This window comes from Lynx canadensis, chromosome B3 (genome assembly GCF_007474595.2).
Source record: "Lynx canadensis isolate LIC74 chromosome B3, mLynCan4.pri.v2, whole genome shotgun sequence".
Classification (NCBI taxonomy): domain Eukaryota; kingdom Metazoa; phylum Chordata; class Mammalia; order Carnivora; family Felidae; genus Lynx; species Lynx canadensis.
Genome location: NC_044308.2, coordinates 37,433,208 through 37,461,201, shown reverse-complemented (window position 1 = coordinate 37,461,201; position 27,994 = coordinate 37,433,208). Strand labels below are relative to the sequence as shown.

Genomic DNA, 27,994 nt, shown 5'->3' with positions numbered 1-27,994 from the left:
TAAGTATTTTATTTCCTTGTTGATCTTCAGTTTAGTTCTATTTATTATTGAAAGGGGGATATTGAAGGGGCACCTGGGTGGCCCAATCAGTTGAGCGGCCAACTTTGGCTCAGGTCATGATCTTGCAGTTCATGGATTCGAGCCCCATGTCAGGCTCTGTGCTGACGGCTCAGAGCCTGGAGCCTGCTTCGGATTCTGTGTGTCCCTCTCTCTCTGCCCCCAACCCTGCTCGCGCTCTCTCTTTCTTTCTCAAAAGTAAATAAACATTAAAAAAAAAAAAGTGGGATATTGAAGTCTCCACCTAATATTTTTTGCTTGTGTATTTCTCCTTCAATTTTGTTAATTTATGCTTCATATATTTTGGCATTGTTGTTATGTGCATATATGTTTATATTTATTATGATCAACTTTTCAGTCATTATAAAATGTGTCTCTAGTTACTATATTTGTCTAAAGTCTATTTTGTCTAATCTTAGTATAGTCATCCCAGCCCCCCCATTGATTCTTATTTGCTCTATCTTTTGCCACTGTTTTGCCTTCAACCTATTTGGGTCTTTGAATCCAAAGTGCATCTCTTATAGACATCATAGAGTTGGGTCATTTTTAAATCCATTCTGCCAATCTGTCAGTGTTTAATTCATTTACATTTAATGTAATTACCAGCAATATCTGCCATTTTACTACTTGTTTTCTTTAGTTGTATTCTTTTATGTTCCATTTATTCATTACTGCTTTCTTTTATGTTAAATAGGTATTTTTAATGTATTGTTTATATTCTCGTGATTTCTTTTACTATATTTTTTGAGTTATAGTTTTGATTTTCCTAGAGATTACAATTAACATCTTAACTTCTGACAACTTAGTTCATATTAATATCAACTTTTTTCAAGTCTATAAAATTGTTGCTCCTAATAGCTCCATTCCATCCCCCTCCTTTGCGCTGTTACTGTCATAGAAGTTACATCTTTATAAGTTGTGTACTTATTAATGCAGATTTTTACTTACTGCTTTGTGCAGTTCTGTTTTTTTTTTATTTTATTTTTTGTTTTTTAAAATTTATATCCAAATTAGTTGGCATATAGTGAAACAATGATTTCAGGAGTAGATTCCTTAATGCCTCTTACCCATTTAGCCCATCCCCCTTCCCACAACCCCTCCAGTAACCCTCAGTTTGTTCTCCATATTTATGAGTCTCTTCTGTTTTGTCCCCCTCCCTGTTTTTGTATTATTTTTGTTTCCCTTCCCTTATGTTCCTCTGTTTTGTCTCTTAAAGTCCTCATATGAGTGAAGTCATATGATTTTTGTCTCTCTCTGACTAATTTCACTTAGCTTAATTTCACTAATTTCACTTAATACCCTCCAGTTCCATCCACGTAGTTGCAAATGGCAAGATTTCATTCTTTTTGATTGCTGAGTAATACTCCATTGTATATATATACCACATTTTCTTTATCCATTAATCCATCAATGGACATTTGGGCTCTTTCCATACTTTGGCTATTGTTGATAGTGCTGCTATAAACATGGGGGTGCATATGTCCCTTTGAAACAGCACACCTGTATCCCGGGGATAAATGCCTAGTAGTGCAATTGCTGGGTCATAGGGTAGTTCTATGTTTAGTTTTTTGAGGAACCTCCATACTGTTTTCCAGAGTGGCTGCACCAGGTTGCATTCCCACCAACAATGCAAAAGAGATCCTCTTTCTCTGCATCCTCGCCAACATCTGTTGTTGCCTGAGTTGTTCATGTTAGCCATTCTGACAGGTGTGAGGTGGTATCTCCTTGTGGTTTTTTTTTTTTAATTTTTTTTTAATGTTTATTTACTTTTTTTTTTATTTTTTTAAAAAAAAATTTTTTTTTTTCAATGTTTATTTATTTTTGGGACAGAGAGAGACAGAGCATGAACGGGGGAGGGGCAGAGAAAGAGGGAGACACAGAATCGGAAACAGGCTCCAGGCTCTGAGCCATCAGCCCAGAGCCCGACGCGGGGCTCGAACTCCCGGACCGCGAGATCGTGACCTGGCTGAAGTCGGACGCTTAACCGACTGCGCCACCCAGGCGCCCCAATGTTTATTTACTTTTGACAGAGAGAGAGAGACAGACTCAGCATGAGTGGGGGAGGGGCAGAGAGAGAGGGAGACACAATCTGAAACAGGCTCCAGGCTCTGAGCTGTCAGCACAGAGCCCGATGCGGGGCTTGAACTCGCTGACAGTGAGATCGTGACCTGAGCCAAAGTTGGACACTCAACTGACTGAGCCACCCAGGCACCCCTCCTTGTGGTTTTGATTTGTATTTCCCTGATGATGAGTGATGTTGAGTATTTTTTCATGTGTCAGTTGGCCATCTGGATGTCTTCTTTGTAGAAGTGTCTATTCATGTCTTTTGCCCACTTCTTCACTGGGTTATTTGTTGTTTGGGTGGTGAGTTTGATAAGTTCTCTACAGATTTTGGATACTAACCCTTTATCTGATATGTCCTTTGCAAATATCTTTTCCCATTCTGTCGGTTGCCTTTTAGTTTTGCTGATTGTTTCCTTCGCTGTGCAGAAGCTTTTTATTTTGATGAGGTCCCAGTAGTTCATTTTTGCTTTTGTTTCCCTTGCCTCCAGAGACATGTTGACTAAGAAGTTGCTGCAGGCAAGATCAAAGAGGTTTTTGCCTGCTTTCTCCTCGAGGATTTTGATGGCTCCCTGTCTTACATTTAGGTCTTTCATGCATTTTGAGTTTATTTTTGTTTTGTTTTGTTTTTGTTTTTGTTTTTGTTTTTTTTTGAGAGAGAGAGAGAGAGGAAGGGAGGGAGTGAGGGGCAGAGAAAGGGGGAGAGAGAGAATGAATCCCAAGCAGGCTCTGTGCTGGCAGCATGGAGCCTGACACAGGACTTGACCCCAAAAACTGTGCAATCATGTCCTGAGCTGAAATCAAGAGTCAGACACTCAACCAACTGAGACACTCAGGCGCCCCTACAGTTCTCTTTCAGTCAGACAGGAGAAAAAGACTTAAAAACAGAAATACATGTATCCTGCCTTTTCTATTTACCTATATAGTAACCATTACCAGTACCCTTTATTTCTGTGTATGGATTTGAGTTACTATCTAGTAACTTTCCTCTGAAATTCCTTCAGTTGGAAGGGACTCCCTTTTATTTCTTGTAGGGTAGGTCAGCTAGTGATGAATTCCCTCAGTTTTTGTTGATTTCAGAGTGTCTTATCCTTCACTTTTGTAGTATAGTTTTGCTAGATATAAAGTTTTTGGTCAACAGTCTTTTTCTTTCAGCTATTTGAATATGCCATCCATTGCCTTTGATCTGCATGGTTCTGTTAATATTTTTGAGAATTTCTTGTATTGCTTCTCTTTTGGCTTTCAAGATTTTCTTTTGTCTTTGTCTCTGGACAGTTTCATAATGTATCTAGGTGTTAGTCTCTTCGTTTATCTTGGAGTTTATTGCATGTCTTCGATGTGCAAATTAATGGTTTCATCCAATTTGGGAAATTTTTGGCTGTTACTTCTTCAAATATTCTTTCTGCATCTTTCCTTCTCTTTTAGGTCTCCTATAATGCATATGTTGATATGCTTGATGATGTCTTACAGGTCTCTGATAATGTGTTCATTTTTCTATTCTTTTTTCCTTCTGTTCCTCAGACTGGATAATCTCAATTGACGTATCTTTATATTCCCTGATTCTGTTTTCAGCCTATGTAGATATATTCTGGTGAATAATGTCATATTTATTTTTAACTCCAGAATTTATTTATTTTTACGTATTTATGTATGTATGTATGTGTATATATATACGTGTACATATATATGTGTACATATATATATATATATATACACATACCTATGTGTGTATGTATGTATATGTGTGTAGTTGTATACTTTCTATCTCTTTATTAATATCCTTTATTAGGGGAGACATTATCTTCATACTTTAGTTCCTTACATGATTTCCCAGAGTGTTTCTTAAATAACTCATTAAAGATTTTTTTCTAGTAAGTCCAACATCTGAGCTTTTGTATGGATAGTTTCTATTGATTGCTTTTAGTCTTTTGTATGGGTCATACTTTTTTGGTTTTGTTATTGAAAACTGGACATTCAATTTTATTTTTTAAATAATTCTTTTTTATTTTTATTTATTTTTTAATTTTTATTTAATTTTGAGAGAGAGAGAGAGACTGAGCACAAGTGGGATAGGGACAGAGAGACAGGGAGACAGAATCCAAGGTAGGCCCCAGGCCCTAAGCTATTAGCATAAAGCCTGATGCAGGCCTCAAACTCGCAGACTGCGAGGTCATGACTGCGCCACCCAGCTGTCCTGAAAACTGGACATTTTAAAGTAAATACTGTGTTAACATTGGAAATCAGATTCTCTCTCATCCCCAGAGTTTGTTGCTGCTGTTCAGTGACTTTTCTGAAGTATTCTGTCATGTTTATATCTTTGGTGTATGGCCACTGAAGCCTCTTTTCAGTGAGCTTCCAAGTCAGCTAATGATTGGACAGAGATTTCCTTAAATGCTTAGAGCTATTAAGTCTCCTTGTCTTTGTTGAGGGGGGTTCCATGTGTGTTTGGGGCACATCTTCAACACTCGCCCAGGCAGTTGGTAACTTTGTCTTAGTTTTTGCTTCCTGCTTGTGCAGAGGTTCCTGGTCAGCCCCAGTACCTGCTTACAGCCTCCTCAGAGCCTTTCTAAGCATGTACACAGCTGTATGCATGCACACATCCTAGATTCCCAAGAATATGATAGAATTTTTCAAAGCTTCTATGGACATTGCATTTCCTAGATTTCCTCTTTAAGATTTTTGTTTAGCTAGTTCACCCCAGCTGTTATCCACCATCTCAGTCAGTTGCAAAGTTAATCAGTTCTTTCTAATTGTTTTTAACAAATGCCCCAGAGGAAAAGACTTTTTGTACTAGGCAACCTATAAGTCAGGTTGAATAAAGGCAACATGTCCAGGAAGGTCTTCCAGGGAACCACCAGACAGGTCAAAAATAAAACTTTTCTGAGAAAGTGTATTTGAGGGAGCACCAACTCAGTTCTACCTGTACAGTGCCCCCCTGGCTGCTGTGTTCCCTGGGATTGCAGGCTGCTGCTTTTCAAGGCTTCAGTGAAGCTGGAGAGGAGGCACTGGGAACAGGGCAAGTTAAAATGCCCCAAATCTTCAATAAATGATTTTTGGGTTGCTGCAGTCCTTTTACTCATTCCCAGAGTTCTGCAAAGATTGGTCTGACAATTTATGCCTATTTCTTTATTGCCTATGTGGAGAAGAGAATTTTCAATGGTCCTTACTCTGTCATTTTTGCTAATGTCACCTTTTAATTACATTTTTAATGCTTTTTTAAAAGTTTCATTTTATTTTAATTCCAGTGTAGTTAACATACATGTTACATTGGTTTCAGGTGTACAATATAGTGATTCAACAATTCCATACATTACCTAGTGCTCTTCACAACAAGAGTACTCCTTAATGCCCATCACCTACTTCACCCATCCCCCAACCACCTCCCCTCTAGTAACCATCAGTTTGTTCTCTACAGCTAAGATTGTTTCTTGGCATATTTGTCTCTCTCTTTTTCCCCTTGCTCATTTGTTTTGTTTCTTAAATTGTACCTACGAGTGAAATCAGTTGGTATTTGTCTTTCTCTGACTTATTTCACTTAGCATTATACTCTCTAGCTCCATCCATGTCATTGTGAATGTCAAGATTTCACTCTTTTTTATGGATGAATAATATTCCTGTGTGTGTGTGTGTGTGTGTGTGTGTGTGTCCACACACACACATATATATATATACACACACATCTGGGCTCTTTCCATAATTTGGCTATTGTTGATAATGTTGCTATTAACATAGGGGTGCATATATCTTTTCAAATTAGCATTTTTGTATTGTTTGGGTAGATACCCAGTAGTGGAATTACTGGATCATATGGTAATTATGTTTTTAATTTTTTTTTTTTTGAGGAAACTCCATTGTTTTCTACAGTGGCTCTACCTATTTGCATTCTCACCAACAGTGCAAGAGGGTTCCTTTTTCTCTACATCCTCACCAACACTTGATGTTTCTTGTGCTGTTGATTTTAGCTGTTCTGACAGGTGTGAAGTATTATCTCATTGTAGTTTTGGTTTGCATTTCCCTGATTGTGAGTGATGTTGAGCATCTTTTCATGTGTCTGTTAGCCATCTGGATGTCTTCTTTGCAGAAATGTCTGTTCATGTCTTCTGCCCATTCTTAATTGGCTTATTTGTTATTTAGGTGTTGATTTGTATAAGTTTTTTATATATTTTGGATACTGACCCTTTTTTGGGTATGTCATTTGCAAATATTTGCAAATATCTTCTGTAGGTTGCCTTCTAGTTTTGTTGATTATTTCCTTCGCTATGCAGAAACTTTTTATTTTTTTTATTTTATTTTTTTTTTAATTTTTTTTTCAACGTTTTTTTATTTATTTTTGGGACAGAGAGAGACAGAGCATGAACGGGGGAGGGGCAGAGAGAGAGGGAGACACAGAATCGGAAACAGGCTCCAGGCTCCGAGCCATCAGCCCAGAGCCTGACGCGGGGCTCGAACTCACAGACCGTGAGATCGTGACCTGGCTGAAGTCGGACGCTTAACCGACTGCGCCACCCAGGCGCCCCAGAAACTTTTTATTTTGATGGAGTCCCAATAGTTTATTTTTGCTTTTATTTCCCTTATGTCAGGGGACATATGTAGAAAAATGTTGCCATGGTCAGTGTCAGAGACCCTAATTCTTGTGTTCTGGGACTTTTATGGTTTCAGGTCTCACGTTTAGGTGTTTAATTCATTTTGAATTTATTTTTGTATATGGTATAAGGAAGTAGTCCGGTTTCTTTTGCATGTTGCTGTCCAGTTTTGTTGAAGAGACTGTCTTTTTCCCATTGGATATTCTTTCCTGCTTTGTCAAAGATTAAGTGACCATATAATTGTGGGTTTATTTCTGGGTTTTCTATTCTGTTCTATTTTGATACCAGTACCATACTGCTTTGGTTACTACAGCTTTGCAGTACAGCTGGAAGTCTGGAACTGTGATACCTCCAGCTTTTTTTTTTTTTTTTTTTTTTTTTTTTTTTGTCAAAATTGCTTTGGCAATTTGGGGTTTTTTGTGGTTGCATATACATTTTAGGATTTTTTTTGCTCTAGTTTTGTGAAAAACTTTGTTGGTATTTTGATAAGGATTGCATTAAATCTGTAGATTGCTTTGTTAATTGCTTTTATAATATTTGTTCTTCCAGTCCATGAGCATGGAATGTCTTACACACAGAACATTCTCCAGAATAGATCACGTATTAGGCCACAAAACAAGTCTTAACAAATTAAAAAAGATCTTGCATGTTTTCTGACTACAATGCTATGAAACTAGAAATCAACCACAAGAAAAAATCTGGAAAGACTGCAAATACATGGTGGTTAAATAACATGCTACTAAACAATGAACTGATCAACTGAGAAATCAAAGAAGAAATCTAAAAGTACATGGAAACAAATGAAAATGAAAACACAGTGGTTCAAATGGGATGCAGCAAAAGTGTTTCTAAGAGGGAAGTTTATAGCAGTACAGGCCCACCTCAAGAAGTAAAAAGAAATCTCAAACAACCTAACCTTACACCTAAAGGAGTTAGAAAAAAGAACAACAAACAAACCCCAAAACTAGCAAAAGGAAAGAATAAAATTAAAGCAGAAATAAATGATATAGAAACTAAAAAAGCAAAAACAATAGGACAGATAAATGAAACCAGGAGCTAGTTCTTTGAAAATATAAACAAAATTCATGAACCTCTAGCCAGTCTCATCAAAAAAAACAAAGAGACAGGACACAAATAAATAAAATTACAAATGAAAGAGGAGAAATAACAACCAACACTACAGAAATACAGTTGTAAGAGAATACTCTGAAAAGCCTAGAGGAAATGGATAAATTTTTAGAAACATATAATCTACCAAAGCTGCAGCAGGAAGAAAAAAAAATTGAGTAGACCAGTTATAAGCAGGGAGATTAAATCAGTAATCAAAAAATTCCCAATGAACAAAAGTCCAGGACCAGACAGTTTCTCAAGCAAATTCTACCAAACATTTAAAGAAGAGTTAATACCTACCCTTCTCAAACTATTCCAAAAATATAGAAGAGAACGGGAAAATTCAGTCTATGAGGTCAGTGTTACCCTGATTCCAAAACCAGATAATGACAACACAAAAAACAGAACTACAGGCAAATATCTCTGATGAACATAGATGCTAAAATCCTTGAGAAAATACTGGCAAACTGAATCCAACAATACATTTTAAAAATCGTTTGCCACAGTCAAGTGGGATTTATCCCCAGTATGTAAGGGTGAATTCAGTATTTGCAAATCAAAGTGATACATCACATCAATAAGAGAAAGGATGAAAACTATATGATGATTTCAATAGATACAGAAAAAGCATTTGACAAAGTACAACATCCATTCATGGTAAAAACTCTCAACAGAGTAGGTTTAGAGAGAACACACCTCAACATAATAAAGCCTATATATGAAAAACCTAAAGCAAACATTATACTAAATGGTGAAAAACTGAATGCTTTTCCCCTAGAGTCTGGAAGACAGGGATGCCCACTCTGACCACTTTTATTCAACATAGCACTGGAAGTCATAGCCATAGCAATCAGACAAGAAAAAGAAATAAAAGACATCCAAATCAGCAAGGAAGAAGCAAAACTTTCACTATTTGCAGATGACATGATACTATACATAGAAAACCACCAAAAAACTACTAGAACTGATAAATGAATTCAGTAAAGTCACAGGATACAAAATCAATGTGCATTTCTATATACTAATGGAGCAGCAAAAGAGAAATTAAGAAAACAATCTCATTTACAGTTGCACCAAAAATAGTAAGATACCTAGGAAGAAACCTAACCAAAGAGGTAAAAGACCTCTATTGTGAAAATTGTAAAACACTGATGAAAAATTTGAAGATACACATTTTTAATATATTAAGTCCTTATCTTAAAACATTCACTTTGCAGCCTATATTTAAATCTGTTTTGAGGCAACTACTTTCTAGACTTGAGCTGCCTAAAGCTGCTCTCTTACTGCTGCTTGACGGCTTCCCTTACTCCATGCTAATCAGTCCCAGAACACTAAAATTTTCCACTTTTTACATTTAGCTCTCCATTTCTTATCTTTCTGTTATTTCCCACATCAACTATCCTAAAATTTTATTACCCTCTTCCAGATCTGACCTCCTTTCTCCTTCAAAGATAATGAAGACTTTCAGGTATGAGCTCTCACAATTCCTTGCTCTTCCATTATCCATCTGTAGCTTAGCACAAGTAAGCCAACATGATCCTCCTTGCACATGAAGGGCTGCATAAGGTCAGTCCCTCCACATGTGCATACACTTAGTGAAGTTCTCTCCATCCCTCAACCTCTTTCTTTTGTATCTTCATTCTCTATAATACAGCAAAATGTACCCAAAAAATATTTGGACCAGAAGCTGTGTACCACACTCTATCATTTCTTCTATTCCCTTCCCTTGCAATTAAGCTTCTTGACAATTTTCTCCCAACCCTAGTACTATTCCTTTAGTGTAGATTCTCACTCTCTATTTTAATCTCATATTAGTCATCTATATCCAGATATTTATTGAACACTTTCCTTCAGACACTGTTCTCAACCTGGGGACACAAACAGTAAATAGGACTTAATTCCTGTCATTATGGAACTTAAATTCTAGAAGGGGAGCCTGAGAAGAGACATATAGTACATTCTCAGAGAGAGTTAAGTCTCATTGGAACATAAAGCAGTATAGATGATGACTAATAGGAGAGGAGGTGCTAGATAGGATGGTCAGGGATGGCTTTTTTATGGGAGTGACATTTTAGCAGATTTTAATATCAATGAGCCATTCACGGAAGGTCGTGGGGAACATCTTTGAGGAAGACAGAGTATCTGTTATAAATACTCCAAGGTAGGAGCAAGCTTGGTATAATGACGGCCCCACAGGAAGGCCAAAATGACTAGTGAGTATTGGTGGGAGGACCTGGGACCAGAGATGGGGCCAAAGAAGTAAGTAGAAGCTACATTGTGTAGGCCTTATAGAGCATGTAAGGAATTTGTGTTTTCATCTGAATTAAGATGCCACTGGAAGTGTTCAAGTAGGGGACTGATGTGATATGCCTTCTCATGAAGTAAAACTAAATCTACTCAGAAATGCTCAAATATAGCTTCTCAGAATATATGCCCATGTTTTTGGATTACTGTCATTGGAACAAATTTTTTTCCTCAAAAACCCATGTTGCAGAGAAAGAAAAGGAGTATCAAGTACTCCTTTGAGTCCTTGAAACAAAGGGCTCTTTATTTTTACAAGTAGCAGAGTCTAGGAGAGCTTCTTCTGAAATTTTTGCTTATGGCTCCAGATTTTAATTTTATTAGTATTAATAATAATCATGGTCATTTTAAGAAAATTTTGGGATTAATATGACAGTATTGTTGCTTCTCATTCATTATATATTTGTATTTTATCCTACATTCAGGGCACTACTTTATGTTTAGTCCTGTGTTAGGTTAAACACAGACCTCACAGCCATGAGTCCTTTTTGCTTAGTTGCATGAAAATGATGGCCCTAATTCATCAAGAGAAACATATAGTTTGGTAGTTGAGATGGGTTCTTTTGCTAATTTGTTAGCACTCTTCCTCCTGGTTCCTATGGTGGATTGTAGCATGAAATGAAATGACTTGCTAGGGGTGATCTGAGGCCAGAGAATACAGAGAAGTGACAGGTCACAGAAAGCAAACCAGTGACGTCACCTTGGAATCATGAATAAAAGGTTTAAACCAACTGTGTAACATAGAAATGAGTTTCTAAATGCCTTGAATACCAGTGTCTCAACTAAGATTAAACTGTCTGAGTGTGTCATGGTAATATCACATTACATTAAACTGTAAAAAGTTCACATGTGATTCTCAAGCTCAATGATGTTACAGGGAAACCTTTTAAATGTTTGCAGTTCTGGGAGTTCAAAGGCCGAGACCTTTCCTGAACTCCCCCATCAACTGACTCACGGCCATGACTAGAAAAGTTACTTTCTGGGAGTCGCTTTTTCCCATTTGTCGAATAAAGTCATTGGACTGTTCTTTAATGTCCCTCTAGCACTAATGTTGGGTGATATGATGAGTCTAAGAATTGCCTTTTTGGGATAGGCCTGAAGGATAGAGATGATAGTAAAACTCAGTGAAAATTAAACTGTAAACTCTGTCATTTTTAGGCTAAGACTTATTTAGTTGCACAAAGAGAACTACTAAAGCTTAATAGGAACTCTTGATTCTGAGTGGATCTGCCAGATCCTTTTTTTTGCCTCTGACAGTTATCTCTAATGATTATGTCAAGGACAGGATGAATCTGTGATGACACAAAGCCAGTATGTAAAGATTTACCCATGTGGATGGCTAAGAAGAGTGGGATATAACTGAGATTAAATGGATATTTACAAAAACCAGTGAAATACCTCAAAATGAGATTCTTTTTTGGCTTGTTCTGCCAATAAGAGTAGTAATGTAATCTTTGGCTTTTTGGTTTAGACTGTTGTCTGTTATCTGTTTAGCCAATTAAATCCTGATTTACATCTTATGTATATATATATTTTTAAAAAAAGCATCTCCTGTTAGGACTTCTTACTAGTCTATGTGAATGAATTTGCACCTCCTAGTTTTGAGCCAGTCAAGCTGTTCACTTCACAAGGGATTGGTCTAGTAAACTGCATTTGTCAGTCTTCCAAATACCAGCATGTAAAGCTCCTTGCAACTGCCAATTCATCTGAAAGATCAATGAGAACATGAAATGTTTTCTTAACATATTTTCACTTTTATTGCATCTATCATAAAAATGCTATTTAAGTAAATAAAGATGGTTCAGTTCATTGCAGAAGTGTCTTTTTTTTTTTTTTCATTATCTTCCAGGGAACACTCATAGCCAAAGCATAAAGTTTAGTCACACTGTGGTTTTCCAGCTTCTTGTAAGAATCTGGAAACTACAAGCCAGTTACCTAAGGAAGTGATCGTTTTTCTACTGTAAACAGAATAAATACAAAGTCAGTAGCTTTATATATATGCAATATATATATATACACATATATATGTATATGTATATATATATAAAATTTGTTTTCATAGGAAAAAAAATTTTTTTTTCTGATGTTAAGCTTTAGGAAAATTTGACATATAAAAATATTTATATCTGTGAAATATACTTAACTGCATTTCAAAACAGTAACATGCTCCATTTTAGTATCATATGAGGCATACTTAGAAATCATCCAGTAGTAAAGTAGGTAAATATGAATTTTTAGCCTTTGATCGAAATGGAAATTATTTTTCAAATATCCTGGATAATTCCTTTATAGAACTGAAAGACTAAACCTCAACTTGACTCAAAGAAAGGTTATTACCTGTTGTTAAATAGGTCTCATACAATCATATTGTTAACATGAGCGAGGTAGTGGTTCTTTGCATATCTTTCTGAAAATCTGTGAGATTGAAAATTTAACAATTGTACCCAAATTTATACTTGCAAATGAATATTGGTTCCTTTAAAATATTTGCCGAGGATAAGAGACTCTTAAAAACTGAGAACAGGGGCGCCTGGGTGGCGCAGTCGGTTAAGCGTCCGACTTCAGCCAGGTCACGATCTCTCGGTCCGTGAGTTCGAGCCCCGCGTCGGGCTCTGGGCTGATGGCTCAGAGCCTGGAGCCTGTTTCCGATTCTGTGTCTCCCTCTCTCTCTGCCCCTCCCCCGTTCATGCTCCGTCTCTCTCTGTCCCAAAAATAAATAAACGTTGGAAAAAAAAAAATTAAAAAAAAAAACTGAGAACAAACTGAGGGCTGATGGGGGGTGGGGGGGGTGGGTGATGGGTATTGAAGAGGGCATCTTTTGGGATGAGCACTGGGTGTTGTATGGAAAACAATTGACAATAAATTTCATATATTAAAAAATAATTAATAAATAAATAAATAAATAAATAAATAAATAAATAAAATACTTGCCGAGGAAAGTTGTGCGGTTATTTCAGTGATGTTATGGTTGGCTGCGGTCCCTTCTTTTGAAACTGCTTTCAGAGCAGTTCTACCTATCTAGTGAGGTTCACAGTGATTTTAATTTACCCGCATGTTCATCTGATAGATATTTATCAAGTAGCTGCTGTCTTCTAGTTGTACTAATTTCTAGGTTGATGAAAATGTAAAACAAGCAAACAATGTGGCCCTTCATTTCCTATGTGCACAGTCTAATGGTTTTGGTTTTTGGAACTGCCAGAAGCTGGATTTGGTAAAGATGAAGGATGGTAGTGAATACCGTTTCAGTGACAAATATGATACAAGGAGATTGGTTTTCCTTTTTTTTACTTCATAAAGTGGTTTTCAAAGTGGTATCAAAGAGAATTTAAAAAGCAAACAAAACCCATTTTGAACCAAGTATCTTTGGAATAGATTGATTGCTTGTCTTGGTACTTAATTTGAAGGGCAGTATTCATTAGACAGATGTCAGTATTACTACTTTATTAGTTTTTATGTGTATTTTGGTCCTTATATTCACCACCTTTTGTTTGGTTAATGTGAAAATTCTAAGATGATCCTGGTTTACATTTGAGAGTAAGGTAGATACCTAAATGTGGTTGAGCTGTTGACCTTTAGTTTTGAGTATGTATTTAAGTTTATGTAAAGTGCAGAGTCTTGTGCTGCCCTTGACTAGTTTCTTTCAGTTTTCACATGTAGGCGATTGTACTTAGAAATAAAATGGAGATACCTAATTATGCTTCATCTGGAAGTATGCTATTATGTTATAAATAAAATTGGACTAAAAACCAATTCTACCATAGACATCCAATGCCTAACGTAAGAAGAAAAAAAATATTCTCCCAATGAATGCACAGAGGAGGGGCCCAATGCAATGTTCTGGTAGTTTTATTTATAATAATGAAACATATCTGTCTCTACAGGAGGATCTTTGGATGTATATAGAAAAATTCCAGAGCATGTCCTTGGAAGAATTGCAATAGCAGTGAGTATATATGGCTTCCGCCTTATGAAATTTGGATGATTTAATTTTTCATGTCAAACCTGTTCTCCTTATATACTCAGAATATTGTGTTCTTTTTCTTCAATCCCTGTTGACTTGCAGGGCCTTCTTAACTCTTCTTTTCTTGTCATTTTTTGTGTTTTCTTCTTTTATAGACCAAACCACAATAACAACATAGTCACAGGACATCCTTCAGGCTTATGGGTGTTGTGACCTATTGTACTTTCTTGTGTTTGCAGAGACCTTAGTACACTTGTTAGCCAGTAAAATTTCCAGGTTCTTTAACAAGAAAGTTGTTTAGGGGACATTTTGTAGTTACAGGCATATAATTAGAAAATACTTTCAGAGTCAAAATTATTAAAATAAAACTACTTATAAGAAAAACACGACTTTATTCTTAAAGATTTTTGCAGACTTTTTGTGTTTTTGGTTTTTAATTTTTTTTACCAAGTATATCTAGGAATTTATTCCCTTTGTGATTAAAAGCAGATTTTCTGTTTTCTGAATACACAAATAAATTGACACAATATGTCAACTCAACTAACATTACTATATAAACTCCAGATTTCAAATTTGGAATAATGTAGGCTACACAGTGTCTAAGAGAAGTCACGAGGTGGTGGAATAGTAAACAGTTGCTAATCTAAAGGCACTCTGATAACTTAAGCAGTTTAATGCAGAACAAAGCGATTATACCATGTACCATTTAATTAAATGGCTGATTTTCACATTCATTATACATCAGACTGACAACTCAGATCCTTTAATCCAACACGGACACTTATTTAGTCTTAGTTCATTGTAATTCACAGCTTTCCTTTCTTCTTTCTAATTATTAGTATGAACTGCCCAGGGTGATGAGAACTTTCTTTTCTGATGCTATTGCTAAGTAGCTTCTAATCTACATGTTTAGGTAGATTAGTTTAGTATGAAATTTGAGTACTTAAATCACTATTTTAGATGAAAATAAAAATGTTTCATTTCCTCTTTTAATCTCAGAAGGGAATGAATGCTTTGTGGCTTTTGGCAGTTCTTGGCTCTAAAGTTTAATAACACGTATAATAAAGGGCAAAAAAAGGCAAAGATACCAAATGAAAAGGAAAAAAGTATATGAGTTCTGTATACTCACTTATGTGTTGAACTTGGCTAAAATAGGAATCTGCTTTCTTCTGTTAGAGAAGCATGTTCTTCCTGGACTTCATAAATCTTACCTCCCTCTTGTGTAGGGCATCCACACAAGGCCATTGTTCTTTTCATTTCTACTGGCGTGAGAAGCCTGTGAAGTGAATGGAGTCAGCAAAAATAATAATAATAATAATTCGGTTTCAAATACCAGGTTTACCTATTGGGTAATTGAAAATACGGCAAAAATTATTTTAGTGAAAGGCACTCAAAATAAGCACTAGCCCAAAGCATTGTTTACATTTGCCCTTACATTTTTTAAAATTAGGGTTTTTTTCCCCTAATATGTGTCCAATTTCTTTAGCTTTTATGGCTCATCAGGTCATAGTAATGAAAACTGCCTGTGGCCAGAATAAAAGAAATGCTTTTGATAATTTTGCTCTTCATCTACTACTTTCTATAAACTCTGCTGGGGCCTAAACTTGTATAATGCCTCCAAAGTGTATTTTTTTCGTTTCATGTAATTTGAGTAGGCTACAAACAACTAATCCTGTGTTGCAGCTGACAAACACAAGTGGAAGCATTCTCCCAGTTAAAATAAGACTAGCAAATTGATGGTTTCCAGGTCATGGTTTGTAAAAGTAAATAAATACTCTCATAGCCTGACTGGGTTCCTGGTATCCTTAGTTGTTTCTCCTGTAGTATTGTGAAGACAGATCATCATCTTCTGTTCCCTTGGGTTCCCTCAGTGAGGCCAAGGAAGCATGTGTGTGCTCTTGCCAAGTCAGAAGCAACAGAATCAGATGAGAGAAGAGGGAAATGGGTGCATGTTGAATACCTCCTGTGCCAATTGTTGATACATATTTTATGTATAAATTTTATGTCATTTAATCTTTATAGCAAACTCTGTAACGTGTAGGTTATTGAACATATTTTATACATGGCAAGATGAGATTTAGAGAAGTTAAAGTTACCTACAACTAATCAGTAATAATTTGAACCCAGGGCTGTTTCACTCCAGACCCCATGCTTTTTCACGCTGCTTTCCTAAGAGAAGGAGAAAAAAGGGGAGGAAGGACTGAAAGGGAGAACAAGGGTACAAAGAAAAGAAAAAGGAAAAAAGGAGAAGTACATAAGAAAGTAATGGAGTGACACATACAATTGCTTCAGATTCTTTTCATGTCTTAGAACCACATGTAGGCACCTCTCCCACCACCCCCAATTAACTTTATTTTCCAGGTTCTAATAATCTGGCATGCTGTGGAGGTCCAAAGATCCAAGGTTCATTATAGGATGGCCCCCTGTCAGCCTTGATGATATGTTGTTCAAATTTTCTCTTGTAGGATATATGGCAAGAGGATATAAAAAAAAATTAATATAAACTGGCTGATTTCAGCTTCTAGCTTGCTCAGTGATTTTTATCTGTTTTCCATTTGAATGTGGTCTCCGAGAAAGAGGAATGCCTTCTTGCCATTCCCTGCCATCTTGCACGTTTTATTTTTCTTCTCATTTCTGAAGCAGTGACACTGTGTACTGTATTTTGAGTGCTAATGTTGATGGAAGTTGTCCCTGAAAGGATGTGCACTTGACATGTCAAGGAGTGAGTGATTGACAGCAGATATAAGTACTTTTAGTGTCAAGGCTTTGTCAAGTCATTGTTGTGAAACCCAGCCTACTGAATACCAATAATACCCTCTAGATTTTCAATGGACAGATTTCTAGCTCTCCGTATACTGCTTTTCATATACTTCTAAAAGAAAACGTGTATTTTGACAAAGTTGGAAGAGTGACATATTCTTTTGAATCACTAACAAGATTTATAATTTTAGCAAGTGTCATACAATCAGTATTTGTTTTACTTTTTTCCTGCCTGATCTGAATATATAATGGTTTGCCTTCCCCTTGTGTGTTTTCTGGTTATTCATTTTTTTGTGGACTGATTTTTAGTGGTGAACCATCTTTGATGGGAAGGTTTTATAATATGCAACTAACCTTATAAGTTGAAAAGTTTAACCCTATTTCCCAACTCAGAGGTGATTATTTCCATGCCAAATAAGATAGCCTTATCCTACTGCTCAAAGAGAAAATTGTTTTCATTATTGATGTTATTTTAATAAACATTTAAGGAAATATCTTTGTCTTATTTCCTCCTCCTATTGGTTACCATTTTCCTATTTTGGTAGTTTCTTTTTCTTTCTTTTCTTTCTTTTTTTTACTATCTTACTGTCCAGAACATATGTGTTTTATTGTAATGCCACTTTTTCCAAATCCTGGAAGAAATGATTTGCTATAAATATATATTCTGTTCTCTTAAAACAGACAAACTTATCATGGAAATAATCATACCGCTAACAAATCTTTCAGGAGTACATCCCTCTCTAAGAAAACAATGAAAATATGTTAATTTCTGCTCAGCATTAATTGATGTAGATTTTACCTTCTTCTAGATCTTTAGTATTTAGAAATTGGGTTTCTTCCTGTGCATTTCTGTTTTTAGAATTGCTCATAGTCTTTCTTGATCAACTAAACTCCTTGTGTATTTAGCTCTAGGCTTCTTTTCATCATTTTCAAAAATACATAAATCACTCAGTTACTCCTCATAATGGTAGATTTCCTTGTTCTTATACTCCTGACTCACCTAAAATGTTCTAATATGATGAGTACTTTTAAATTCTTGAGTAAATTTTGAGTGAAAGTGGTTCATGCATTGTATCTGATATGTAATTATGAATAGTCAACCTTGAAATTGTTAAATTCACGCTTATCTGCATACAGGGTCAGTGGGTGTGAATAAAAACATGTGCTTCCCCTTTTATAACAATTTCTATATAAAGATTTTTACAAAAGATTAGTGATTAAACTTCCCACATAGAAGGTAGCACTTGTAACCCACATACTTAGGGTCTTAGAAACATTTTTTTTTTCAGAATCTTATTTGACTATTCTTAACACAGGCTGTTCAATCAAAAATCCAATCTAATGTGAATGTTTTTATTTTCTCACTTTATTTTCTTGCCCTGCCCTTTCGGTATTTTCTAGGTGAGCCTACACTTGCACCTGCCAGACTGGCTTGTGAGGCTGATCATCTTGATATACTTTGTTCTTTCCTACCCTAATATCATTTAAAACATTTTTTTAGAAACTTTTTTTTAAACTATTTTAAACTTACAGAAAAGTTGTAAGATGCTTCCTCCAGATTTCCCAGTTGTCAACAGTTAACTACGTTTGGTTTTAAAAATACACACAACCACACACACACACACACACACACACACACACACCCCTTGGTTTGAGAGCATAATTCATTCTGGAAACATGCTCGTAATCCAAAGCACTTGTATATCAAAGTGAATTTCCCCATAAGAAATAATGTAAACTCAGATGATTTGTTCTACACCCCCAAAATATTCATATAAGAATGATCACAAGGGGCACCTGGGTGCCTCACAGTTGGTTAAGTGTCCAGCTCAGAGCCTGGAGCCCACTTTAGATTCTGGGTCTCCCTCTCTCTCTGCCCCACCCCCACTCACTCTCTGTCTCTCTCTCTCTGTCAAAACTAAATAAGCATTAAAAAATTATATTAAAAAGAGAATGATTATAATACTATAATGTAATACAAAATGTTAAAGAAAATACAAAATATAAAGAAAAATAAACAAATTAACCTGCACGTACCTTTGAAAACCTTCGTGGCTGGTATGAGGAAGACAAGAGAGAGGAGGGTTATTGTGCAGGACAACTTTCACTATCACTAATGGAATCACTGCTATCTATTTGCTGAATGGAATCTTTTTCTGCATGGGGGCCATTGTATATGCTCTCACAGATGTTGACTACAGTACAATGTTAAAAAACTCTTGTCAGATACTGTATTTAGTGTAACTGACAATAAAACAGCAGAGGAAAGGGTCTATGTCTGCAAGCAGCCTGACCTAGAATGAAGCAAAGCATCCCTAAACTTACTCTTGTATGGAAAAGCAAAGGACTGTCCATAGGTGCTTTGAAATGACCAAAAATACACAAGTGCCAGTTGTGGGCACCTTCCAATGTTCTGAAAAATCACTGACTTCTGCCAAACACTGTGGCCTGAGACTGAGCATCTGAGCATGGGAGACAATCACCCACGATCCTGCAGTGGGAGAGAGTGAGAGCCTTTGGCTCAGTCGTGATCATGTGATGTTCAGTGTCAGATACTACTCGTATTGCAAGACATCGCTCGTTTATCGAGTTAAAATCTATTAGAAATGTTTGCTTGGTATATGTGTGTGTATGTGTATATATATACATATACATATATATATGTGTGTATGTATGTATTTTTTTCCCTGTAACATTTGAGAGTAAATTGCAGACGTCATGACCCTTTACCTGTAAATACTTAAGGTGTATATTTCTTGAGAATAAGGGTATTCTCTCACATCCTTGCTGTATACTGATCAAAATCAGGAAATTAGCAATGGTACAATACTGTTATATAATCAACAGTCCTGACTTAGATTTTGACAGTTGTCCAGTAATACCCTTTATAGACCAAAAGAAAAAAATTTCTTGTCCAGCATCCAGTCTAGGATTATATACTGCATTTGGTTGTCATGTCTCTGGTCTCTGTTAACTTGGAGTAGTCTCAGTGTTTCTTTGTCTTTCCTGACCTTGATTTTTTGGAAGAGTACATGGCCCCAACACTTTGGTTGTATATTTTTATCCTGGCCTGAACACTTTCTTCTCTTTTCGTCACATCAGTTGAATCTGTTTCTTAGGGCCCAGAACTTTAGTAAAGCCTTCCTGAATACTGACAGGAAAAGCAATCCTGATTACTGACAGAGATTGCTTTCATTAGCCAACTTTTTAAAAATATCTTTCCTTGGTCTTAAATGTCATGACTTTTTTTTTTTTTTTTTTTTTTTTTTTTTTTTTAGTTTATTTATTTTGAGAGACAGAGCAGAGGAGAAGCAGAGAGAGAGAGAGAGAGAGAGAGAGAGAGAGAATCCCAGCAGGCTCCATGCTGTTAGCACGAAGCCTGATGTGGGGCTTGAACCCATGAACCATGAGATCGTGACCTAAGCCGAAACCAAGAGTTGGACGCTTAACCAGCTGAGCCACCCAGGCACCCCTTAAATGTCATGACTTTTTTAAAAATTCTGTGTATAAAAGTATAGGAAAAAAAATGAAAATCTTTGTCCCTTTTTCCTGTCCTTTTTTTCCCCCATCCATTCCACCACTGAGAACTTAGTAGATGTACTTCTAGGTCATTTTCCATGCACAACACTTATTTTTTTCATTAATCATGCCTTATCTTCAGAACACTGAAAGCCCATTAGAGAAGAAACCTGTAGCTTATACATTTGGCATCCTCCAAGAACCTGGCACAGAAATGGGAGATGTTCAATAAATGTTTATTGGTTTTTAGAGTTTTAAAGGAAGAGTTATGGTTGATATGATTATATGTTTAAATATGGAAAGTTCCTGGTAAAAATCATCATTGTACTGTTTCTCTTTCTTAAATTTAGGTTGTTAAAGGCCTTACCTATTTGTGGAGTTTAAAGATTTTACATAGAGGTATGTACTGAGCTTACAAGCTCTAACTTAATTTGACATTGAGTGCGGACCACTCCAGGATCCCTTCATTTTAAAATACATGATCTGCTATTTACGCCAGCTGATATATTTGGTAATCAAAAGATGGCTGCTTTCTAAATGTTTTTCTTATCTTCTCCTTCAACTACTCTGATTTAGATTATAAACTTGGTATTTTTGTAGATGTTTACCAAACACATAAAGGTATTTCATAACATAGTATTTGAAAATGACAGGATCTTATTTTTAATCTTAACTCTAGTTAATGCAAAACCTTCACTTTCTATACAATTGCATCCCTTCCCCTTATTAACATTTTAGATATCATCATACACAGTTCCTTAAGACATGGCTTCACATACCTTGAAAGGGAAACCTTAAACAAGGAGTTGGTGAATGCATCAGAAATTATTCTCTGGGTCTATTGACAGAACACTTGAGAAGAATGATCAATTAAATGAATGCTGCAAAAACAAGTTCCCGTTGTGTTTTCCAACATTTCCAAAATGTCTGAATTCATTTGGAGCAAATTATTAAGTGAGAAACAGACTATAGCAAAGCCACTTCCGGGCCTCATGTTACTAACAGTCCTGTTTAGTTTTACACATCTGCTCAGCCTTGCTTTATGCACATTTGGGGAATGCACCAGCATACACATTACATGTGATTAAAGGGACTTTTTTTTAAAAAAGGTATAAGCTTTGAGAGTGAGTAAACAACTGATGCCTTCAATTGTGCTATCACATCTGTCACTAAGGGTTGTTTTTTGTTGTGGCAGTTTTACTATCCTAGTGATTTCAGATTTCTTCCTAAATCCCTCGTCCCCTCTTGAAGAGGGTGTGTAAATTTTGACAAGCAAAACTTGCAGTTCTTGAAGGTGTTTATGCAGATTAACTGGAATCATGATCCAAATTTTCCCTTAAAGCCAGTCCAGTCTATCTCTAGGGTGTTGTTGGTACAAAATGTAGATAGATGTAGGGAGAGTGAGCTGAGTTGTGTTAGTGTTACTTTTCCTGGGAAGAAATCATCATGTGAACACATCTGGTGGGTGAGAAAAAAGAAATGGAGCATTTTCAGCTCCAAGGTTAAGAGAGAATGGTATTTAACATCACATGACCTGTATGCTTCTGTTCCCTATACTCATTAACCCATAAAGTGGTTATGGCCATTTTAATAGAAGTTAACACAGTGGTCAGTTCTTGTCATTGTATTGATCTTTATGGACATCTGCTATCCATTTGACAAAGGAAGTAAAGGAAGTCATCAATTCTCCATAGCAAAACCTTCATTAAAAGGACCTTGCCATGGAAATGCAAATGTTACTATTAAAGTGATCCTTAGGATCATCCTACACTGTGGGCATACAGCATACTTCTGGCTTATAGTGAATTCTCCCTAGTCATAACTTTCTCTAGAAGGGTTCATAGTGGCACTAAGAACTATATATAGTGGATAGGGAAATACTGTTTGGTTATTCTGCAGTCATCGTTGGTTTTTCTTCTTCGCAATGATTGGTTTTAATTTCACCCTTTGTTTTGGAAAAATAATTGAATTTTTCTTTGAAAGATTATGCCTGGGATCTAAAAGTGAAGTCTAAGGTGTCTGTCAGATTCCCAGAACAACCATCTGTAATCACTTTGGCAAGTGTGGTTGACCACAGCCTCTCAGAGGCTGGTTGGTTCTTCCCAGCTCCGGATGCAGCCTGAGCAAAGAAAAGGTTCTTTGATCACTTAATGCAAAACCTTCACTTTCTATACAATTGCATCCCTTCCTCTTATTCATGTTTCAGATATCATCAAACCCTGTTCCTTAAGAGATTGCTTCACATACCTAGGTGATCTTGGTGGTTTTCCTGATGGAGGATATAAAGATTTCAAAAAGGAATCCTGAACTTTTCTTTTCAGTCTTTGCTGGCTAGCTCCCTTCCTATGGTGTAACCCACTGTAAAATGCTACTAGTTAAGGGAAGACAATACTGTGAGGGGCTGAGTGGGGGCACTGGTAATAGGCCAAGAAACCCTCCCAAGGGATTTCAGTCGTAAATAAACACCAGGGAGTGAATGTGCATCTGCATCTGTGTAGATGGAAGGACTAATGAATTACAGTGCAGATGAACAGTTATTCACCAGTAATTATGGGTACTCAGCTAAAGAAATAAGATGCGGTGGTAATATACCTCATTAAATATCTCTATACACTTTGCTTTTGAGTTTCCTAGTTATTCGTGAAAACTTTTACCTTCTGGATTAAAAGCATGTGTTTTTATTGAAGAGTGGACGAAGCCAGGTGTCCCTGAAGACTTTTGTGAAGCATTGTAATGAGAAATTTACTCTAGATTGAGTCGTTAACTTAATATTTTAGAGGTTTTGTCCATATTTAATAACTTGGATTCCATAAAAATAAGATTAAAGATGCCTTTTTATTTACCAGAAAGCTATTTAATTTTCTCCCTGATTAAAAAATTATAGCTTTTAGATCAGTTCAATCAGGCAATTAAAGATCAGAGCTTCTAAGTTCAACTAAGGCAATTAAATAGGTAATATACTTGTTTATACACTTTTGCTGTATAAGCTCATTGCTGTACCTTCTTAAAAGCCCATATATTCATTTTTGCTTTCTCTAAATGAATGATGATGGGAATTCTAGCTGAATATGTGTCACATTGTCAAATCAAAGGCAGTGGTCCTTCTGCGGGGGGTGAGGGGTGGGTACAGGGACTTTGAGAACAGAATGAAAACAAGAGGGTACCGAGAAACACTCATCAGCCGTCTGAGTTTCTTTCTTCTTTGTCTTGATCTAAATACCTGTGTTCACTTCCCATCGTCATTTTCTTCCCCACAAATGCTGCCCCTAGAGCCAGGGTCTTGTACTCATGAACACAGACTTTAAAAGATTAAGAAATAGAGATTTATTCAGTTACCTAATGAGAAAAGAGGCAAAAAACGATATCTCACATTTAAATAGCTTCCTTGGAATACTGTGGTCCTGGAGTTTTAGCTTAAAAAAAATAGATATAGATATAGATATAGATATACATATACATATACACAGACACACACACATACACATACATATATATGTGTATACATACACACACACACACATACATGTATAGTATCTTTTGGAATGAGTAAAACCCAGTTAATGACATCCAGACAAGCTGGTGAACATTAAGAGTCTTCTCTGCAGTGCATAGGCAGTGAGGACTGTAGAAGGGAAGGACACCTGAGCAGCGACAGTGACAGACCACCCACCCCATGAGGCTTGTTAGTCTGGTACAGGTTAGTTTCTTTGTGTGTATTATGTCAACTGGAAATTTTCTTTAGGAATTGAAGTATAACAGTTACTGTTCATAATGGATTATCAAGTATTATATTCAATAAAGTTTTATTTATTTTGTTCTTTTAAAGATTTGGTTGAGATATATGTGAAAGTACTTCATAAACTATCAAAGCCTGATAATGAGTGCAAGTTTTTATTATATAATAACTATGAATTAATCACTTTAAGTTAGTAAGCATGTACCACTTCCAGATCGAGCCAGGAATAGAGTTTATTATTCTTTGTACTACCAGGTCAAACATTATGAAAATCTTTTCTCTAAGATAGACACGTGATATCACATGAGGACATAATTATTAAAAATGTTTGAAAGTTCCACCAAGATTAACTACTGTGGAAAATTGTCTTTATTAAATAGCACATGTGTGAGTCCCATAAGCATAACGTGTACTGACTGGGTAAAAACAAAGAAAATGAACAGTGAGAAAGTCTGGTAGACCAGATTTGACATTACAGCAAACATTGCAGCTTAACTTCAAAACATACATCGCCACTAATGAGGTGAGAGCCCTGCATATTAATAAAGCTGCAGCTCCAGTCATAGCCATCATTACCCACATCAAACATAAATACAAGATTAACACCTATGCCATTTCTTTGGAAGATGTGAGAATGCCCTGGCAGTAACTGCTCTCTCTTTCCCTGAGGATAAAAAATAGAAACGGAAGGGTAATGAGAATAGAGCTTAGATTAAGAAAATAAAATTGGCAATCAGGCTGGGGCAATCTTATACAGGTGGGGAAGTTTATAGAAAGAAAAAAAACCTAGGTTGTTGATGTCCCAAGACATTTTTTGTATATATGAACTATTTTCTCTAGTAGGAGAGCTTTTTAATATTTTTTATATTACTTATATATTTTTTAATTTTTTAATGTTATTCTGAAGGCAAATGCTATGTGAATAGATTTTTATTTGGAGAAACTAAGTCTTGTGTTTCCAGTATGCATGTTAGAAATGTTCTCTTCTACCCGTCTTTACTTTTGATAAATCTGGCCTCACACAGATCTTCCAATTGGTGCTACCTCAGATGCCAATGTCATGTTGTTAGTTCGTTCATCTAGCAACTATTTATTTAATACCTACTATGCTCCAGGCACTGCTCTAAGTACTTGGAATACATCAATATAAAAAAATGAAAGATTTCTATACTTGGGGAACGCATTCTAGCAGGGATGGGGCAGGCTTGGGAAAGAATCCATGAAAAATAAATGTAAGAAAAAATACAGAGTGTTAGAAGGTGGTTACTAACATGGAGAAAAGAAAAAGGAGATCAGGCTTGGGGCAGGCAAATGGTAGGTTGCAGTGTTGACCAGGTAGGCCTCATAGAGAAGATGAGACTGCAGCAGAGGCTTGAAGGAGGAGAGGAGCTAGTCAAGTAGGTTGATGGAGGAAGTTAGAGCAGAAGACACCAGGTGGGATGTGTCTGGAGTGTTCACAGAACAGCGAGGAAGCCATTGTGTCTGCGGCCGAGGGCAGAAGCAGCCGTTAGGAACAGTTGCATAATCCAGGTGAGTCACAGGGGCTTAGACCAGGGAGACAGTTGTGAAGATGGGTAGAAGTGGTCAGATTCTGGATATATTCTAAGGGTAGAATCAACAGAATTTCCCAACAGGTTGCTTGTCGGTGTTAAAGAAAGGAGTCAAGAAAGGTTGCTTGAAGTTTCAGTGGTTGTTCAGAGTGCTAAAAAATGTTTCCTGCTACTTTTTTCTAAAAGGGAGCCCTTCATTAAAATTAAAGAAAAAACTGGTAATATAAGTGCTGACAAGAATACAGCAAGCAGCTGAAACTCTCCTGCATTGCCAGTGGAACTATGAAATGAGAAGCAGCTTGGCGCTCTCCTGCAACATGAGCCAGCAGCCCCACTCCTGGTGGCTTTTATTCATGACCCCCCCAAACTGGAAACAGCTCAGATGACTTCTAGACGGTGAATGAACAAACAAACTGTAGTTAATCCGGACAGTGGGATACCAGTCAGTAATTATAGGGAACAAACTACTGATATATGCAGCAACATGGGTGGGTATCACATACTTTCTGCTGAGTGAAAGAAGCCAGACTCAATCGGCTACCTGTTGTGTAGTCCACTTATATGACATTTTGGAAAAGGCAAAACTATATGGATAGAAAATGCATAGGTGGTTGCCAAGGGGTAGCGCATGGGTTGACTATAAAGCTATGAGGGAATTTGGGGGAGTGTTAGAAATGTTCTATATCTTGATTTCGCTGGTGGTTACACAACTGTAGCATTTGTTAGAACACATAGACCTATACGCCCAGAAAGAGTGAATTTTACCATAGTATCTCAGGCTGTAAAGAAAAAAAAGAGAGAAAGAAGGAAGTCTCTTCTTAGCAGTGTGGTAGAAGCTGTACTTGAGAAAGAAGTTTCCCCTATCAAAAAGACAAACCTTTCTTTCAAGGGGTCTTGGGGATTCTGTCATTATTACCATACCTCATCATTCTTGAACAATCCTACCTAGGTTTGGTCTAGCAAATCAGTAAGTTGGACAAAAAAAATCCCTCATGATTTAAAGGACATTTGCAAAGTGAGAAAGAGAGAGAAATGTAAAAGTTCCTGCTGTCATTGGCCAGCAATTGACAGCATCCGGAAATTGGACAAAATTTCCTTTCGTTAGTTAAGCCATTTTATTCCCTTGGATATTAGTAAAGAACTAACTACAGGGTGCAGCACTGACTTGGCCTGACTTGGACAATTGAAAAAGCTTAATTTCTAGTGGCTCAGTCGGTTGAGTGTTCGACTTCGGCACAGGTCATGATCTCGCAGTTGGTGGGTTCGAGCCCCGTGTCGGGCTCTGTGCTGTCAGCTCAGAGCCTGGAGCCTGCTTCGGATTCTGTGTCTCCCTCTCTCTCTGCCCCTACCCCACCCATGCTGTTTCTCTCTGTCTCAAAAATAAATAAACATTAAAAAAAATGTAAAAAGCTTAATTTCTAGGAAGGAGTAAAAAGCTTTGTTTGAATTTTCAATTCGGTCACACTGATTGACTGCCTCATTGTGTGACCCTATAAAGGCAGGTCTCTCCTCTCTGTGCCTCAGTTTCCTCATATATATGTTGAGGGCATGGCTAGGTGATCACTCAAGTTCCTTCAAGCACTAGGATCTTGGATTCTGCAATCCAGGAAAGACGGAAGTATGACATGCTAGCAAGGTAAGGGAACAAGGCAAATCAGAGCGGTGTATGGGACAAGAAAGAAAAAGATTGGTAATTCCCCAAGAGTAGATTATGCTATGAAAATAACAGTAGTAGTGATAGTATATAATAATGAATATTTATTAAGCATTACTCTGTACCAGATACTGCCTGAAGTGCTTGATATGTATAAACTGTTTTGTGTTCCTTCAAAGTGGGAAATTCTAGGAAATATGAAATATTTTAGAAATGAAGATAAGAGACTGAAATGCAAACAAATAATTGAAAATTAACACATGTGGCGTAGCTAAGACAATGGTTGCTTTCTAAACCAGACTTGTGTAGTAAAATCAAAAGACATCTTTAAGGGGAAAGGGTTTTTAAACTATAAAGTATACTGAAATAAAGTATTTTCATTAACAAAGAATTATAAAAAGAACATGTTGATACACAACTTGGATGGAAAGCAAGGGCATTTTTTAAAATCTTTTTATTTTGAAATAATTGTAGATCCATAGGAACTTGCCAAAAAAGGTACAAGAAGGTCTCGTGCAAGGGCATTCTTTTTTAAGGAAGGAACGTGGAAGAGAACTGCAGGCTGATAATCCAAGAGTGTAGGCAGGTAAATGCTGTATATATTTGTGAATGCCTGTTAAATGAGATCAGTATAAATTTTAAGATTTAAAAAGTGCTACAGTAGTATTTGTATTATGTTCCAAAATTGTTTTATTATGTTTA

At 36.5% G+C, this 27,994-nt stretch overlaps 1 protein-coding gene across 6 annotated transcripts in view; it reads left to right on the top strand.

Annotated features, from left to right (window-relative positions):
* Positions 1-27,994, top strand: part of MAP2K5 (mitogen-activated protein kinase kinase 5) — a 273,345-nt gene that overhangs the window by 108,861 nt on the left and 136,490 nt on the right. For all 6 annotated transcript variants that reach the window (XM_030317858.1, XM_030317856.1, XM_030317857.1 and 3 more), the window contains 2 exons: positions 13,994-14,055; positions 20,703-20,751. In XM_030317858.1, coding sequence (XP_030173718.1) covers positions 13,994-14,055; positions 20,703-20,751 — 111 coding nt within the window. The remainder of the gene's footprint in view (positions 1-13,993; positions 14,056-20,702; positions 20,752-27,994) is intronic.